The sequence below is a fragment of the Pangasianodon hypophthalmus genome, chromosome 12, assembly GCF_027358585.1.
Source record: "Pangasianodon hypophthalmus isolate fPanHyp1 chromosome 12, fPanHyp1.pri, whole genome shotgun sequence".
NCBI lineage: Eukaryota > Metazoa > Chordata > Actinopteri > Siluriformes > Pangasiidae > Pangasianodon > Pangasianodon hypophthalmus.
The window spans coordinates 25801333-25820503 of record NC_069721.1 but is presented as its reverse complement, the minus strand read 5'-3'; the positions used below and the strand labels follow the sequence as shown (position 1 = coordinate 25820503).

General features: G+C 42.1%; 1 protein-coding gene across 2 annotated transcripts in view; it reads left to right on the top strand.

The window, feature by feature from the left end:
- The window catches only part of LOC113524863 (A disintegrin and metalloproteinase with thrombospondin motifs 14), a 57208-nt gene that overhangs the window by 18165 nt on the left and 19872 nt on the right, over positions 1-19171 (top strand). Inside the window, exons 4-10 of one of the 2 annotated variants that reach the window (XM_034309405.2) lie at positions 1362-1558; positions 5257-5340; positions 6641-6788; positions 11236-11341; positions 12135-12278; positions 15923-16055; positions 16676-16789. In XM_034309405.2, coding sequence (XP_034165296.2) covers positions 1362-1558; positions 5257-5340; positions 6641-6788; positions 11236-11341; positions 12135-12278; positions 15923-16055; positions 16676-16789 — 926 coding nt within the window. Of the gene's footprint in view, positions 1-1361; positions 1559-5256; positions 5341-6640; positions 6798-11235; positions 11342-12134; positions 12279-15922; positions 16056-16675; positions 16790-19171 lie in introns of both variants that reach the window. The other variant, XM_034309404.2, reaches the window with a different exon arrangement.

Below are 19171 nucleotides of genomic sequence, written 5' to 3'. Positions count from 1 at the left end.
CAGCTATTTGCTGCCATATTTTCAGGATTAATCTTCGTTGTCTCATAAAGACTGTGAGGGTGAAGCAAGGATAAATCTGCAGAACTGTTCTCTGTAAATCCAAACATAAAGCTTGATGGGAAACATTTTCTTCTAAAAAAAAAAATTAGAGTCTGTGTTTGGAAGAAAGTGAAAGAGCTAAACAAAGCCCTATTTATTATGGAAGTAAAAGAAAAGGTTAAAATCATCCAAGACCTATTCCTTGTGCAATTAAAATGTTTGGTGCAGCGGGTAGCAATGTCGCTTCATGGCTTTAGAGTCTCTGGTTTTATCCTGAGCTCATGTAACTGTCTGTGTGGAGTTTCAAATGTTCTTTGTGCGTCTGTGTGGGTTTCCTCCGGGTTTGCTGGTTTTCTTCCGCTTCCCAAAAACATGCAGGTAGGTGGATTGGTGACGCTAAATTACCTCTAGTCCTGAATGATTGTGCTTTTCAGGTGTACTCCTGCCCTGTCCCCCTTGTTACTGGGATAGACTCTGGATCCACCATGTCTCTGACCAGGATACAGCAATTAGCGAAGATGAATGAATTAATGAATTAATGGTTTGCATTTGTTTGGTTTTTGTTGGTTTCCTTGGTGTGGGGTTTGATATGTATGGTGGGCTGGTATGGGTTGGTTTTGGTTTGTTTGATTTTTGCATAGTTGTGAGTTGGTTTTTCTTGTATTGATAAGGTTGATCTGGGTTTTGTCATTTGGTTTGGTTTTGTTGGTTGGTTGGTTGGTTGGTTGATCGATTGAGTTAAGCTCATTTGGGTTTAACAGGTCTGACATTGCTTGATTTGGTTGTGACTTGGCTGGTTTCTTTGGTCTGGGTTTGGTTTGGTTTTGTTGGGATGACTTCTGTCGTGTTTGAGCAGACTTGGTGGGTTTGAGCTTGTTAACTAAAAAGCACCTTCACAGAAAGAGGCAATTTGACTGACATAACAGATGATGAACCACAGACCTTTACCTTGTAATCTGTTCTCTTCTTTACACTCCACTAACTGATTTATACAACTAGCTCTTGGACAGTGCGAAGAGCCAGACCTACAATATCCTGAAAAGTGTACAGAAGGTCTCAGATCAGATCTCTGTTGCCCATGGCAGAATATCTGAACCTGAGACTAGGTCTAGTTTGGCTGTGCTGGATTGGTTGGATTGGGTTTGTTTTTTGCTGGGTTTTGGTTTTTAATTTAGGTTGGTTGGTTTGTTTAAAATATCTGTTTGCCCTTATTTTTCAGTTATGTATTTCTGAATATTTTTTATTTCCTGTTGGCATTTTTTTCATTTTGAAGTTTTGGACAACTTGAAAATCTTTTAAAACATGTTTTGTTTTTATTGCAGTGCCAGATTTTGGGATAGCGGAGCTCCCAAACACTCTGGATCTAGTGGAGCAGAAGCTTTCTGAATCGGATCGTAAACGCAGACATGCTAAAAAAGATGACTACAGCATTGAGGTTCTCCTGGCTGTAGATGACTCTGTGGTGCGCTTTCATGGCAAAGAACATGTGCAGAACTATGTCCTCACACTCATGAACATAGTAAGTAGCCTTTCTGTTGTTTTCAGCGTGAAAACATACACACCTCAGATTCTGTTGTTATGGACATTGGCTTATTCATGATAAGAATCCATGGTTTGCAAAAAATGTCAAGGGTATTTTTAAGTCGTGAATGGTTGTGTTTCCATCATCTGATGTTCAGTTGACTATAAAGCAACACAGACTATGTTTTGTTGTGGAGATTGTATCAGCCACTTGCTCAACTGGTCTACACTGACATCATAGATGCTATTTCAGAACGTGTGTATGTTTGGATCTCAAGTGTGAGTGCACAGAAAACCCTGCCTCGTCCCAATGCCAGTGGTTTTGTTGAGTTTTTGCAAAGTGACTAAACATTTGTAAATGTCTTAAAGTCTGTTAATATCTGGTTCCAGCAGTTCCTGCCACCTTAATCCTCTTACGAGAGAAAATCCTTCTTAAGTCAGATTTTACTTGTTTCAGTCTGTAACAGTTACTGATTAGTGCAATACAGTGACTGATCCGACTCTGAGTGACACATACTGATCCGACACACACTACACCCTACACCCTTGGCCTTACAGCCTACTCTTTATCCTTGCACCCTGCCAACCACATCTTACCCCTACTCTCTACTTCATACACACTGCTTCCCATGAATTCCCCCCAAATCCTATAAAATACACCTTACCATTTTCCCTGTACCCTATATCCCACCCTCTACACCTTACATCCAAACACCTATCCGCTACTATTCTCCTCATAACTCTCTTCACTTCCACCTTCCACCCTATAATCTACGCCTAATACCCCGTACCCCACCCTTTATACCTTACATCCTATAACTTGCTCCCTGTACTGTATACTATAACTCACCTTCTACACCTTACATCCGACCCCATACCCTGTAACCCACTCTCTGTACCTTATACCCTCCACCTATACGCTATAACTCACCTTCTACACCTTACATCCTACCCCATACCCTGTACCCCACCTTCTACACCTTACATCCGACCCCATACCCAGTAACCCACTCTCTGTACCTTATACCCTCCACCTATATACTATAACCCACCTTCTACACCTTACATCCTACCCCATACCCTGTAACCCACCTTCTACACCTAACATCCAAACTCCTATACACTATAACTCACCTTCTACACCTTACATCCGACCCCATACCCAGTAACCCACTCTCTGTACCTTATACCCTCCACCTATGTACTATAACTCACCTTCTACACCTAACATCCTACCCCATACCCTGTAGCCCACCTTCTACACCTAACATCCAAACCTCTATATGCTATAACCCACCTTCTATTCAATTCAATTCAAATTTATTTGTATAGTGCTTTTAACAATGGACATTTTCACAAAGCAGCTTTGCAGAAATAAATGGATTCACAAAAAGTATATTGTAAATATGTGAATTTATTCTACACCTTGCATCTGAAACCCTATCCATTACCCTTCTCTCCATAACCCTCTCTTTACACCTTACACCGTATAACCTACCATCTGTACTCTATAATCCTCCCTCTCAAACTTACATCTGAACTTTATCTGTTCTCCTTATCACATATGTTCTATGCCTTACAGCCTATAACCTAACCCCATGCCCTATAACCCACCATCTGCACCTTATATCCTTGGTCTTATACCCTAAACCTGTGCACCACATCTTACCCCCAATGCCTTAAATCCTACACCTTACACTGTATAACCTACTCTCTGCTTCTTACACTCTATCAATTACCCCAAACCCTGTAAACTACACCTTACCTTTTCTCCTATACTCTAATCACTACTCCTTTTACCCCACCCTCTACACCTATACCGTACGTAGCTAGCATGGTGGCCAGTATTCCTGGACAAATTGTCTATAAATCACACACACACACACACACACACACACACACACACTGTTTGCTGGTGCATTTAGACTTCTGTATACAAGTGCAGTAGTATGCAGTCAGTTCTGAGTGCTTTACAGAGAACTTGTTTTTATTTCCTCACTTATCAAACACTAACCCAGACTTTTGGACTCTGCTGTAAATGAGGATATAAACTCTGTCCTGTCATGTTTACTTAAGAGAACACACAAACACAAACACACAGGTATACTGCTGGGAGAGTGGAGCAGTAGGTATTGGTGTTGATGGACTCATCTGGTGGATGATGTGGTGATGAAACTCCTCAGGTTAGATGATGAGCCTGATTTAGTGTAAATCCCTCAACAGCACTTCAGTGTCAGCATTGCTGATTCATTCTCCTCCATGCGTCTGAGCCTCTGGGGAATAACAGCTACCGAGGGAGGATTTCCAACATCTCATATAAACATCACACCCTACTGTGATCAGAGAGAGGACATCTTCAGGGTGGAGAGAGACATTAGTCGGACTGGACACGGCAGTAAGAGGGGGAACTGTGTGAAGCTTATTCGTAACGAGGCTTCTCATCTCTAATGTCCTTCTGTCTTGCACCCAGTGGCTTTGGATCCTCTGTAGCCCTGAATTAGATACGTGGTTATGGACAATGAAAGAGTTAAATATTTCTACATTTAGCACAGTCTCTCAGTGTTGATATATTTATTATTGTGACTATGGTGACATCTGAAAAGCCTGTGCAGTGTATCGTGTACAAAAGAATCCGTGATCATGTAAACTGGTAGCTGGCTGCTGCTGTTTTGTGTCCTGATGTTGTTTAAAAACAACATTTTTTGCACTGTTTCGTGACGTGTCCTTCCTTGAGTGTGTATTAGAGCAAAAACTGGGGTCTTTTTTAGATCCCAGAACATTTCAGTCAATCCGCAGCTGCATTCTGTCACAGATTTATCTAACGTCCTGCCTATTTGTTTCAGGTCATTAGAGACCAAATCAGCTCCAATTTCTCTCCCTTTTTCACACATCTTAAGTAGCCATTTATATAATCCGTCTCGTATTTCTCTCTACGCCACGTCTCGTTTCCAGCTGTACTAAAATTTGGTGCTTTTGCTGACTCCAGACTGTCACGCTTTTACACAGTCTGCATATATTTGTTCTCAATTCTCAGCTCTGGCAGTTTGACACAAAGCAGCTCAGGAACTAAACCCATCGGCCCTCTCTCTCTCTCTCTCTCTCTCTCTCTCTCTCTCTCTCTCCTGCTCTCCCACCCAACCCCCTGTCTCTGGTCTGGTGGAATGACAGCAGCTGCTAGTGTGTGTTTTCTGAGAGTTGTGTAATTACTGTACGCATTGTCACTGTATCGTTACATATTACTGTGGCGTATAAATCTGAAAATCTTTGACAAAAAGAAAATGTAAAACACAACCATTCTTCTCAAACTCTATAATTCTCAAGCCAACATTCCCCATTAAACACTGTGTCAGGTTCTTTAAGGATTTCCTGCATCCTTGAGAACCGTGTAAAAGTGTACGTCTGAGAACTTAAGAGAACTGATGCAGCTTTAAAGACACATAAATACTGATCTGGTTTAGTTTAATAATGATTACTGATATTATTTTTAAGTCTTTTTTTCACAAAATTGTAAAGTACTTTACAGTACTTCTGCACTGTACTGTATATTGTTGATTAGTGTAGTATTTGTGTATAAATAATAATGTGGATTTGCTGCCATGATCTTTAATCTGAAGTGTCTGAGTAAAAGGATTTCTGACCTGTTTGTATCTGAAAGCAGTTTGATCAGATCACGCTTTCTCTCTCGCTGTGTCTCAGGTAGATGAAATATACCACGATGAATCTTTGGGTACCAGCATCAACATTGTTATCGTCCGTATGATTATGGTGGGATACCGCCAGGTAAGATACACACCACGGTACAGTAATTCTTAATCAAGACTCTTCAACGTCCTCTTCAGAGTCCTCAAGTGGGTCATATTCAGAGCCACATTCACAGAAGTTTAAAAGTTACATTAATATTTACATGAGGAAAGTTTCTGGTATTCAGAATGGGGTTACGCAGCTGCTTCAGTGGATTTTCTGAGCTCCACGTTCAGATTATTAAAATCACCTGCGTGTAGTTCATACCTTCGCGGTTGCCTTTGCCTATGCCTGATCTTTTTTCAGGTTTAAAGGCAAGTATTTATGTTTAAAGGCAATGGTCTAGACGCTATCAAAAACTCCGTCTCAGACACTCAAGAAAAATCTGGCAGCAGCGAAGGTATGAACTACACGCAGATGATTTTTATAATTTTAATGATTTTAATAATAATGTCAGATGCAGAATGATGTTACATAAAACCACCAGCCAGAAAAGATTATTATGATGATATATGAATGAGAAGATGGCAAATGTTGAAATAAAACTAATAAGAGTCTCGTATATCACTGATAAATTATTACATGAGGAGTGCTAGCTGTAATTCTCACATTAATCACTGGGGTTAATTTAATTACTGGGTTCCACACTCATTATTCAGCAGCACATACTGTAGAATAGCACTTGATCCAGCGCAGACTGTTATTACTGAAGTTAATAAGATACTAAATCGAGGGAATGAAGTTGTAATGTGTGTGCAGGATGTAGGAGATTTTGTTAACTCAGTCTCCTGTGTAGAAAATGTGCTCACTTTAAGTTCATTTATAATTTTATACATAAAAAATTTACTCTTTGTCCTCCATTTCATGGGCTTTAATGAGATGATATTATTAGTGTTATTATTATTATTATTATTATTATTATTTTACTGAATAGTGTGATATTTATGTATTTAACATTGACCTCGAATGGCATTCCATAGCATGTGTGAGTGTATTTACGACCAAAGCATAAATTTCAGTGACATATTGTAGTTATATTAAACAGTCAGACGGCGGCGCTGGACTTAACGCTGCTCCTCACTTGATCCGACATCACGCAAGAAACATGCGCTTAAGCTCAAGATCGGAATCGAGCGTAACTGAGACACGCCCCTGTTTTAGATAAACTCCGCCCCTTCGAGTGTAACTCTAACGTAACTTCTGAATAGCGCTAACGTCTGTGGTTATATTAAACCCTCACTGAGTGCTGAATACGGCACATATATTATCACTGTTCCTGTTTCTCGTGTGTGTGTGTGTGTGTGTGTGTGTGTGTGTGTGTGTGTGTGTGTGTGTGCAGTCTGTGAGCCTGATCGAGCGAGGGAACCCGTCTCGCAGTCTTGAGCAGGTGTGTCGCTGGGCCAACACGCAGCAGAGACTGGACCCGAACCACGCCGAGCACCACGACCACGCCATCTTCCTCTCCAGGCAAGACTTTGGTCCTGCAGGTATGCAAGGTAGCGTATTCACTCGGTCGAGGCTTGTGCAGAGTGAGTGATCCTTTCTCCTTCACCTCCATAACGGTTGGCTTCAACACTCACACACAGGTAAGGGTGTTCTAATGGAGCTCGGTGGAGTGTGTGTGTGTGTGTGTGTGCGTGTGTGTGTGTGTGTTGGTGGGATGATGGTGGGATCATGAGGCTGTTTCACTCTGATGTTCTGTAAGTGTTCGGCTTTACGTCTCTCTACACGTCACCCCATGACTTCTGACCTACACCACTAACACCTCGATTAGTATTTACTCTTGTTCATCATTTAAACGACTCATTTTAACTCTTTAAATTGATTCATATGTTTTTGTTTTTTTTAAATTGGGACTTTAAAATGAATCATTTCAGAAACTGTTTCAGAGACTTTCTGAAACATTGAAAATGAATCATTTCACTTTTGAATCATTTAAAATGAGTCATTTTGACTATTAAAACCTTTCTAGTGAGTCATTTTGACTTTGTTAATCATTTAAATTTAATCATTTTCACTTTTTGAATTTTTTAAAATGAGTCATTTTGACTTTTCTAAATGTTTAAAATGATTCAGTTAACTTTTTGGATTTTTTAAAATGAGTCCTTTTGATTTTTAAAAAATATTTAAAATGAATCATTTTGACTTTTTAAAACCTTTCAAATGAGTGATTTCACTTTCTGATTTAAAATGAGTCATTTTAACACAATCCCACTGTAACACACACACACACACACACACACACACACACACTTTTAACTGGGTTTTGGTGCCAACCTGTCAAGAATAGAGACCTTTCTAAATAAAAAGTTCACTTTTTCCTGACTATTTCACCATGGAGAGTTTTTGGCATGTAGGAGAAAAAGAAAACGGACATTAGTGTAGATTCTAATCTGTAGTTTTTAAAGGCATGTGCTGATAATATTGTGAGATTTATCACAATATTCGACACACACAAGACCCTTCACGTCATCGTCACTCCCCGGTGTTTCACTTGAGGTCGTCCACGTGTTAGCGAAGCGTTTGTCCCGAATGTGACGTGATGTCGTGATGTCACTGTGATGTAATATCGACACATGCCTCGTCTCCGCGCATGTTTCCTTTAACTCCTTTAACTCTGGGATTTAGTTTCATTTCTCTTTCAGCATTTGTAGGAATCACACTTTCTCATTTAGTGTCAAAGTTCCATCTGTTAACTCATCAGCCTCCTCGTCTCTAATAATAATAATAATAATAATAATAATAATTAGAATTTTTGTTCACATCAGAGATGTGTTTTTCTCTAAGCGTGTGATGACAGGTTGTGACGTCTCGACACGCTGTGTGTGTTAGAGGTGTGTGTTCCGGATTGACTGTTTGTCTCTTCGACACTGATGATGGATGACAGTTTTTATTTTCTTTTCCGCGAGAGTGAACACTGTTTTGCACCTTCGTTTATTGTGTATGCTTCAAACGTCGCCATGGTGACGGAGTGTGTTGTGGCAAAAACACGATCGTATCCCCGGGCCAGCGAGCAAACATCACACCCGAGCGTGAAGCTGTCACTACAAGACACGAGATTCTGCAGGCAAACACTGCTGCTTAGAGGCACACACACACACAGGCGCACACACACACACACACACGCACGCAGGCGCACACACACACACACACACACATATACACGCACATATACACACACACATATACACGCACGCAGGCACACACACACTCACGCACGCAGGCGCGCACACACACACACACACATACACACACATATACACGCACGCAGGCACGCACACACACACACACACACACACACACACATATACACGCACGCAGGTGCGCACACACACACACACACACACACATATACACGCACGCAGGTGCGCACACACACACACGCACGCACGCAGGCGCGCACGCACACACACACACGCACACACTCATGTGCACACACACATACATGCACACAGGCGCGCACACACACGCACACACACACACATACACATATACACACACATACGCACAAATACACACACACATGCACACACACACACATACGCACACACACACATACACACACACACACATACACGCACGCAGGCGTGCACACACACATGCACGCACACACACACTTACACACATACACACATATACGCACACACACACACACACACACATGCACACATACTCACATACACATGCACATACACATACACACGCACATACACACACAGACACACGCAAATACACACACATACACACAGACACACATACGCACACACATACACACACATGTATGCACGCACACACACACACACACACACATACACTCTGGAAAATCAGACAGTTTCAGAACAAAACTTTTTCTTACAATTGAATTGTACATTTATATAATCTAGATAATTTAAACAATTTAATGTATAGAATATTTAATAATTATCTTTATATTTTCCATGATCGCTTCCTCACACGCTTTATGTCACTCTGACATTCTGCAGTAAGTCTGAACAATGGTGTATTTTTTTGTTAAGGTCTACATGCACTTCATCCTGTATGTAAAGTGGGCGGGGTTAATATTGGGTTATAATCATCATCCTGACCAATCACAAGGCTCTGCTGATTTTATCCAATGGACAGTTAGCATTTGCTGTCTAACATGATGTTAATTATTGTTTGTAATCTCTCGTTCTTTCTCAGCAGCGTTATCCTCGGTCACTGCGTCACTGATTTGAGCTAAATGAAAAAAAAAGTGATTCCTAAACCATGTGTTTTATGCTAGCTCATGCTAAAGCGCTGCTAGTTGTGTGTCTGTTGAAAAAGCTTGTGAGATTTGTGTATTTTCTGCTTTTCGCCTGCATGCCAAAGACTGTCCCGTGGTTCAGTAGCATGGCAAATTCTCTGAAATGTTAAAAAAAAAAAAAAAAAAAAAAGAGGATTGAAGCGCAGAAAGCTAGCTCCGCTCTGTCGCTGCACATTTCTTGATCGAGTGTCGTACACCGTATGTGTCGTGTTGTGTTTGTGCTTGGCTTTGTGTAATATTTGTGGCAGTAAGTCCCTGCAACGTGCTGTGTGTGTGTGTGTGTGTGTGTGTGTGTGTGTGTGTGAGACAGTGAGCTGGATCTTTAGTGCTGGAGAAACGTGGGCTAAGCGGCTAAATGCTTGTGGCTTCTGCTAAAGCTCCTTACGCACACCACACTGTTCGCTAAGGACACACACACACACACATACACACACACACACACACATGCTTTACATCACCTCAGTAAACTCTACGCAGCTCAGTCATAAAATTCTGACTATTATCTGTTTCATATTCTCGAGGAAAGATCTCCTGAAGTGGACGTCAAATCCATGGACATTTCGTAATGTTTCTATCAGTATGTCGGTTCAGGACGGTGTGATCTGATTGGCTGAAATCAGCAGCAACAATAACACACAAAAACTAACACACAAGGAAACGTGAAACGCCGTGGGGTTTGTTTTTTTCAGCTGTTTGTCCACACTCAGTCTATTTTTCCAAAAATGTGAACACACTTTTTCACCTTTCCGCCATTTTTGTTCATTTTGGGAACCGTGATTCACGCCACAGTGTCGCTTCTACACAAATCAGCGCAATCAAACATGACCTTCAAATACGTACTTCAGAAAACAGTGTCACTTCATTGTGGAGATCATGTGACGTCATCACTTCGGGTTAGCGTGAACACGGTTTACACTTTGGGTTCGAAAACGCCGTTTCGTTTTGGATGGAAAAAAAACCCCGCTAAAACAAAATGCGTTTACAGATTTCCCCGTGTGTTAGCGTGTTAGCTTGTTAGCGTGTTAGCGTGGACTCCGCCTGAGTCAGGGTCAGAAAGTTCTGAAAGTCTCGAATGTGATCCTGTTACATCACTACTGGACTTTTTCAGTTCTGAAATCTGATTGGCCAACACCTGTGACATCATCACAATAACTACATTTTGTATTAATGCGCTAAGTTTTAAAGCAATAAAACCGTTACACTGATATCATTCTTCTGTCTTCGCCTGATCAGTTGCTTAGCAACCAAAGCTAGTATTATTATTTATAATAAATATAAGATTATTATTTATAGTGAATTATTTATTGAACGCTGGATTTTATCAGATGTGTGTTACGGTCATGCTAGCTCGTAGCGTGTTCTGCTTTGCTATCACAAGTTGATGATGATGAAACCGACCACCGAAAGCATCCTTTTCTCTTTCATGATGAAAAGATGAAAATCAGAGGAAAGTCAGAAACTCAGGGATAAAATCTGTTCCCGAAGCTCCGATGTTCACTCAGATGTTTGGGAATTTGATATCAGCCCACAGGAAGTGGATCTGATCTGGTGTAACCCGCCTCCGTCTGCGTCTTCTAGAGCATCTAGAAAGTTCTGTGAGGTCACGTGTGCTAATTCATCACCTTTGCCCTTTGACTTGTGTTGCCTAGGTTACGCCCCCGTGACGGGCATGTGCCACCCGCTGAGGAGCTGCACGCTGAATCACGAAGACGGATTTTCATCAGCGTTCGTTGTGGCGCACGAAACCGGCCATGTGTGAGTCTCGACTTTACTTCTGTAATTATTTGTTGGCTTGAGCTACAGTGCTACATCACTCCCGTCAGAACCACAGCTACAAATCACAGGTTCATATTAATGCACTCGTTCTAATACGCTATCGTTTCTATAGCAACAGCTCGTTCACAGCGACGTGTATATACTGATAATAAACAGATTAAAAAGCGTGTGTAGTCATTGATCTGCTGAGGTTTTCTGTTAGGAGATGTTTATGTAACATGTATGGAAGGAGTCTCCAGTGTCAGAGGTAAAGCTGTAACTTTAAGTTTTCCGACATCTTCAGGAAAGAGGAGTTTACGAGAAGCGAGAACAGGAACTGACTTGATTCACTGATGTTCCACAACATTAAATGTAACTATAAATAGACAAAAATTATGAAATGTCGTTCTTTAATAAATGAAAAATTGTTGGCAAATTGCAAATGGTTGTTATAGGAAAATAATGGACTTTGGAGTGGAAACAATAACTCTGCTTCATCACACCGCCCAGTTGTTGATTATTTTACTGCAGCTGCATGCCTTTGTATGGATGAGTGTTTTATTGCTCTTACGCTGCAGCTCTGGTGTGTGTTCTGATGTTACACTCACTGAGGTTCCACCTGGCACACTGAAGGTTTTCTCTCTGAGAAGTGATTCCAAGTAGAACCTCTATATGGAGCTGGAACCATTAACCATCTAAAGAACCCTGAAGGAACCACTCAGTGTGTAACCAGTGTGTGTGTGTGTGTGTGTGTGTGTGTGTGTGTGTGTGTGTGTGTGTGTGTGTGTGTTAGGTTGGGTATGGAGCATGATGGTCAGGGGAACCGGTGTGGAGATGAGACCAGTATGGGCAGCATCATGGCTCCTCTGGTTCAGGCGGCGTTTCACCGGTACCACTGGTCCCGCTGCAGCAAACAGGAACTCAACCGCTACTTACAGTAAGAGTCTGATCTCACTTCCTGTCCAAGAGTCTGATCTCACTAACTATCTCACCTATCTATTGCCTATACACATCAGTCTAATCTCTCTGTCTATCAGTCTAATGTTTTTTTCCAGCAAGTTTGATGTCACTTCCTGCCCACGAGTCTAATCTCACTTCCAGTCCATCAGTTTGATCTCATCTCCTGTCTATCAGTCTAATCTCTTTCCATCTTCTATCAGTATGAGCTCTCTGTGTTTCTTAGTCTACTTTCTCTTTCTTTCTATCAGTCTAATGTTTCTTCCTACAAGTCTGATCTCACTTCCTGTTGATGAATCTGATCTCACGTCCTACCCATGAGTTTAAACTCGCTTCCTTTCTGATCTCAATTTCTATCTCACCTATTGTCCATCAGTCTAATATCTTTTTCTGTCTATCAGTCTAGTGTTTCATTCCACAAGTCTAATCCGACTTCCTGTCCATGAGTCTGATCTCATTTCCAGTTAGTATGAACTCATGTCCTGTCATTGTATCTGATCTCTCTTCCTATCCAACCTCATGTTTTATCTAACTCTCTTAGTCTAATCTCTCTTTCTGTCAGTGTTTCTTTCTGCAAGTCTGATCTCACTTCCTGCCCCAAGTCTAATCTTACTTCCTGTTCATGAGTCTTATCTCACTTCCTGATCACAAATCCATCAATCTCTTTCCATCTCTTATTCTGATCTCCCTTCTAATCCATCAGTCCGATCTCTAATCCATCAGTCCGATCTCTTAGAATCATTTAATTTCATGACATGACCTCCTTCAGTTCGATTATTTCACACATCTCTCAGATCTCACTTCCTGCCTTTTAGTCTGATCTATCTTTCTGTCTGTCCGTTTGATCTCTGCTCAATACGTAATGGGATCTGTTCTCATCCCCCAGTCTGATCTCTTTCCTTTCTTAATCTGACAGATTAAAAAAATAATCTATAAGAAAAGCCTTTAATGTATAAATATAAAAGCAGCTGTATTTCAGGTCCATTACAATAAACTGCAATAATAAATAATAAAAAGTAAGAACACAATAGTGAGACTATGGAGATTCATTTTGTATTAAATAATCATCAATATATAAAATGTATTCTATTCTAATCTATTCTATGGGAGACAGTTTGGGAAAAAAATGTGGTTAAATTCTGGAAAACAACCAAAAATGATGAAAAATCATCCAATAATCCACTTTGACATTTTGAGAAAAAATGAACATATTTCTCCAAACCGTTGTGGAAATGTTTTATTTAGGTTATTGTCTAACCTCGCCTTGTCGTCTGCCTCAGAGATCATGTTGCGTTCTGACTCAGTTTATCAAACGCAGTTTATCAGAAGACGTCATGAATCTCGCTACGTGTGATTTTTCTCATGATCTGATCCGGGTTTTGGCGAGTTACTCACCGTAGCGGAACAGAATTAATTCAGTCTGTAATCAGAAAGCGGCTGTCAACATCATCATCAAAACCGAGAAGAGCGCTTACACACTCCGTACAAACGACAGAGCACCGAGTCTTAACGTAACAGGAAGTGGAGTGAAGAGACGACGATGAGGCTCGTGTTTAAACGCTGCGAGTGACAGAAGCTGAGAATCAAAGTGAGAACTCATTTCCTGTTATAAATTTATTTATCACTCAGCAGTGATGTTGTTTTTCCATCAGTAGATGAGGTTATAAAATTATTTCAGTGGAGCTGGAACTGGTGTGTGTGTGTGTGTTTGTGTATGTGTGTGTGTGTGTGTGTGTGTGTGTGTGTGTGTGTGAAGGAGTGACTCAGGAGACAGAAGATGTTTTACTAAGCTTTGTGCTTCTTTTATTTGTATTTTTCTTATTTCCACTGTGAGCGCTTTTCAGTGCTCGCCTCTTCCACTTAATAAAAACCAAAAAGAAACCAAAAGCTGTGCATGACTTGTTCAAGTTCAAGGTGAGTGTGTTGTGTGTTATGTGTTGTGTGTTATGTGTTGTGTGTTATGTGTTGTGTGTTGTGTGCTTTGTGTTGTGTGTTGTGTGTTGTGCGTTGTGTGTTGTGTGTTGTGTGTTGTGTGCTTTGTGTTGTGTGTTATGTGTTGTGTGTTGTGCGTTGTGTGTTATGTGTTGTCTGTTATGTGTTGTGTTGTGTGTTGTGTGCTTTTTGTTGTGTGTTATGTGTTATGTGTTGTGCGTTGTGTGTTGTGTGTTGTGTGCTTTGTGTTGTGTGTTATGTGTTGTGTGTTGTGTGCTTTGTGTTGTGTGTTATGTGTTGTGTGTTGTGTGTTGTGTGCTTTGTGTTGTGCGTTGTGTGTTGTGTGTTGTGTGCTTTGTGTTGTGTGTTGTGTGCTTTGTGTTGTGTGTTATGTGTTGTGTGTTGTGTGTTATGTGTTGTGTGCTTTGTGTTGTGTGTTATGTGTTGTGTGTTGTGTGTTATGTGTTGTGTGTTGTTGTGTGTTATGTGTTGTGTGTTATGTGTTGTGTGCTTTGTGTTGTGTGTTGTGTGTTGTGTTATGTGTTATGAGTTGTGTGTTATGTGTTGTGTGTTGTGTGTTGTGTTGTGTGTTATGTGTTATGAGTTGTGTGTTATGTGTTGTGTGTTGTGTGTTGTGTGTTATGTGTTATGAGTTGTGTGTTATGTGTTGTGTGTTGTGTGTTGTGTGTTATGTGTTATGAGTTGTGTGTTATGTGTTGTGTGTTGTGTGTTGTGTGTTATGTGTTATGAGTTGTGTGTTATGTGTTGTGTGTTGTGTTGGCTCCGTCTCTCTCTGGCTCACAGACTCCACTGAAAAGAAACACACACACACACACACACACACACACACACACACAGATAAGTATAGATATAAGAGATAAGGCTGATGATGTTCACACACAGGTGGAAACAATCACGCTTTACCTGTCGGTTCAACCCGCCTCCTGGCTCCACCCACGGACGCTCGGCCACGCCCCCTCTGCCACACTTTTCACTTTAAAATGTTAGAAAGCAAAAAAAAAAACAGATTTCAGTTCTGTGTGTCGTGTACACAACTATTTATAGCAGAGAATGTCGAAATTTTACCACATGATGAGTTGATATTATATTATATTATATTATATTATATTATATTATATTATATTAGATTAGATTAGATTAGATTAGATTAGATTAGATTATATCATACTGAAGTAAAGGTAAATAACTCTCCACATCCTGAATTGTCCCTGAGTTCATCATTCAGCTAAAGTTCTGGATTTACTGAGAAGGTGTGATTGTGTTATTAGGAACTGGGAGACTCTGTGTGTTTAATTAATACATTTATTTAATAATACATGTAAAGTGCTTTATAAATAAAATGTATTATTAAATAAATGTATTAATGCACATGGCGAGTGTTCACTCGTCCTCCTCGACGCTGTAATACAGCACTCTGATTGCATTTATCCGCTTTTCCGCTCTCCTTCATTCACTGATGATCCTTTCTGAAATGAAGACGTCATCATGGCGGAAGGTAAAATCATCACTGAGCTGATGTTTAGTCGATGATGATATTAAGTGCAGGTTTGTGCTGAGGGATCGGGACAGAGCCCCGGGCTTTTAAACGAACACGTGATGAAATATTTAAGAGTTAAACAGCGATTTGGTGAATTGTGTCTCTTTTTGTTTTGTGTTTTTTTTCCTCTGCAGTTCGTACGATTGTCTTCTAGACGACCCTTTTGAACACAAGTGGCCCAAACTCCCCGAGCTGCCGGGTATTAACTACTCCATGGATGAGCAGTGTCGATTTGACTTCGGTGTCGGGTACACCATGTGCACAGCTGTAAGCCTCACTGTCTCTCCCTGTCCACATCTGTACAGCTCAGAATAACCCACTTTATACTGTAATTAATACAGCTGTCTGTCTGTCTGTCTGTCTGTCTGTCTGTCTGTCTGTCTGTCTCTCCCTCTCTCTTTCTGTCTGTCTCTCTCTCCCTATCTCTCTCTCTCTCTGTCTGTCTGTCTGTCTCTCCCTCTCTCTGTCTGTCTGTCTCTCTTTCCCTCTCTCTGTCTGTCTGTCTGTCTCTCCCTATCTCTGTCTGTCTGTCTCTCTTTCCCTCTGTCTGTCTGTCTGTCTGTCTGTCTCTCCCTCTCTCTGTCTGTCTGTCTCTCTTTCCCTCTCTCTGTCTCTGTCTGTCTCTCCCTATCTCTGTCTGTCTGTCTGTCTCTCCCTCTCTCTGTCTGTCTGTCTCTCTTTCCCTCTCTCTGTCTCTGTCTGTCTCTCCCTATCTCTGTCTGTCTGTCTGTCTCTCCCTCTCTCTGTCTGTCTGTCTCTCTTTCCCTCTCTCTGTCTCTGTCTGTCTCTCCCTATCTCTGTCTTGCTCTCTCTGTCTGTCTGTCTCTCCCTCTCTCCCCCTCCCTCTCTCTCACTCCCTCTCTCCCCCTCTCTCTCTCTCTCTGTAGTTCAGGACGTATGATCCGTGTAAGCAGTTGTGGTGTAGTCATCCTGATAATCAGTATTTCTGTAAGACGAAGAAAGGACCTCCAGTGGATGGGACGGAGTGCGCACCTGGCAAGGTGAGACTTCATACACACTAAATAAATAATAAACAATTTGTGTGTTGCACCTATACACACCTATACACACCTCAACACACCTCAGCACACCTATACACACCTATACACACCTATACACACCTATACACACCTATACACGTCTCAGCACATCTCAGCACACCTATACACACCTCAGCACACCTATACACACCTATACACACCTATACACACCTCAGCACACCTCAACACACCTCAGCACACCTCAGCACACCTCAGCACACCTATACACGTCTCAGCACACCTATACACACCTATACACACCTATACACACCTCAGCACACTTCAGCACACCTATACACACCTATACACGTCTCAGCACACCTATACACACCTATACACACCTATACACACCTCAGCACACCTCAGCACACCTATACACGTCTCAGCACACCTATACACACCTATACACACCTATACACACCTATACACACCTCAGCACACCTCAGCACACCTCAGCACACCTATACACACCTATACACACCTATACACGTCTCAGCACACCTATACACACCTATACACACCTATACACACCTATACACACCTCAGCACACCTATACACACCTATACACACCTATACACGTCTCAGCACACCTCAGCACACCTATACACACACCTCAACACCCCTCAGCACACCTATACACACACCTCAACACACCTCAGCACACCTATACACGTCTCAGCACACCTCAGCACACCTATACACACCTCAGCACACCTCAGCACACCTATACACACCTATACACACCTCAGCACACCTCAGCACACCTCAGCACACCTCAGCACACCTATACACACCTATACACACCTCAGCACACCTCAGCACACCTATACACGTCTCAGCACACCTCAGCACACCTATACACACCTCAGCACACCTCAGCACACCTATACACACCTATACACACCTCAACACACGTCAGCACACCTCAGCACACCTATACACACCTATACACGTCTCAGCACACCTCAGCACACCTATACACGTCTCAGCACACCTCAGCACACCTCAGCACACCTATACACACCTCAACACACCTCAGCACACCTCAGCACACCTATACACACCTATACACACCTATACACACCTATACACGTCTCAGCACACCTCAGCACACCTATACACACACCTCAACACCCCTCAGCACACCTATACACACACCTCAACACCCCTCAGCACACCTATACACACCTATACACACCTATACACACCTCAGCACACCTCAGCACACCTATACACGTCTCAGCACACCTCAGCACACCTATACACGTCTCAGCACACCTCAGCACACCTATACACACCTATACACACCTATACACGTCTCAGCACACCTCAGCACACCTATACACACCTATACACGTCTCAGCACACCTCAGCACACCTATACACACCTATACACGTCTCAGCACACCTCAGCACACCTATACACACCTATACACACCTCAGCACACCTCAGCACACCTCAGCACACCTATACACACCTATACACGTCTCAGCACACCTCAGCACACCTATACACACCTATACACACCTATACACACCTATACACGTCTCAGCACACCTCAGCACACCTATACACACCTATACACGTCTCAGCACACCTCAGCACACCTATACACACCTATACACGTCTCAGCACACCTCAGCACACCTATACACACCTATACACACCTATACACACCTCAGCACACCTCAGCACACCTCAGCACACCTATACACACCTATACACGTCTCAGCACACCTCAGCACACCTATACACACCTATACACACCTATACACGTCTCAGCACACCTCAGCACACCTATACACACCTATACACGTCTCAGCACACCTCAGCACACCTATACACACCTATACACGTCTCAGCACACCTCAGCACACCTATACACACCTATACACACCTATACACGTCTCAGCACACCTCAGCACACCTATACACACCTATACACACACCTCAACACCCCTCAGCACACCTATACACACCTATACACGTCTCAGCACACCTCAGCACACCTATACACACCTATACACACCTCAGCACACCTCAGCACACCTCAGCACACCTATACACGTCTCAGCACACCTCAGCACACCTATACACACCTATACACACCTATACACACCTATACACGTCTCAGCACACCTCAGCACACCTATACACACCTATACACACACCTCAACACCCCTCAGCACACCTATACACACCTATACACGTCTCAGCACACCTCAGCACACCTATACACACCTATACACACCTATACACGTCTCAGCACACCTCAGCACACCTATACACACCTATACACACACCTCAACACCCCTCAGCACACCTATACACACCTATACAC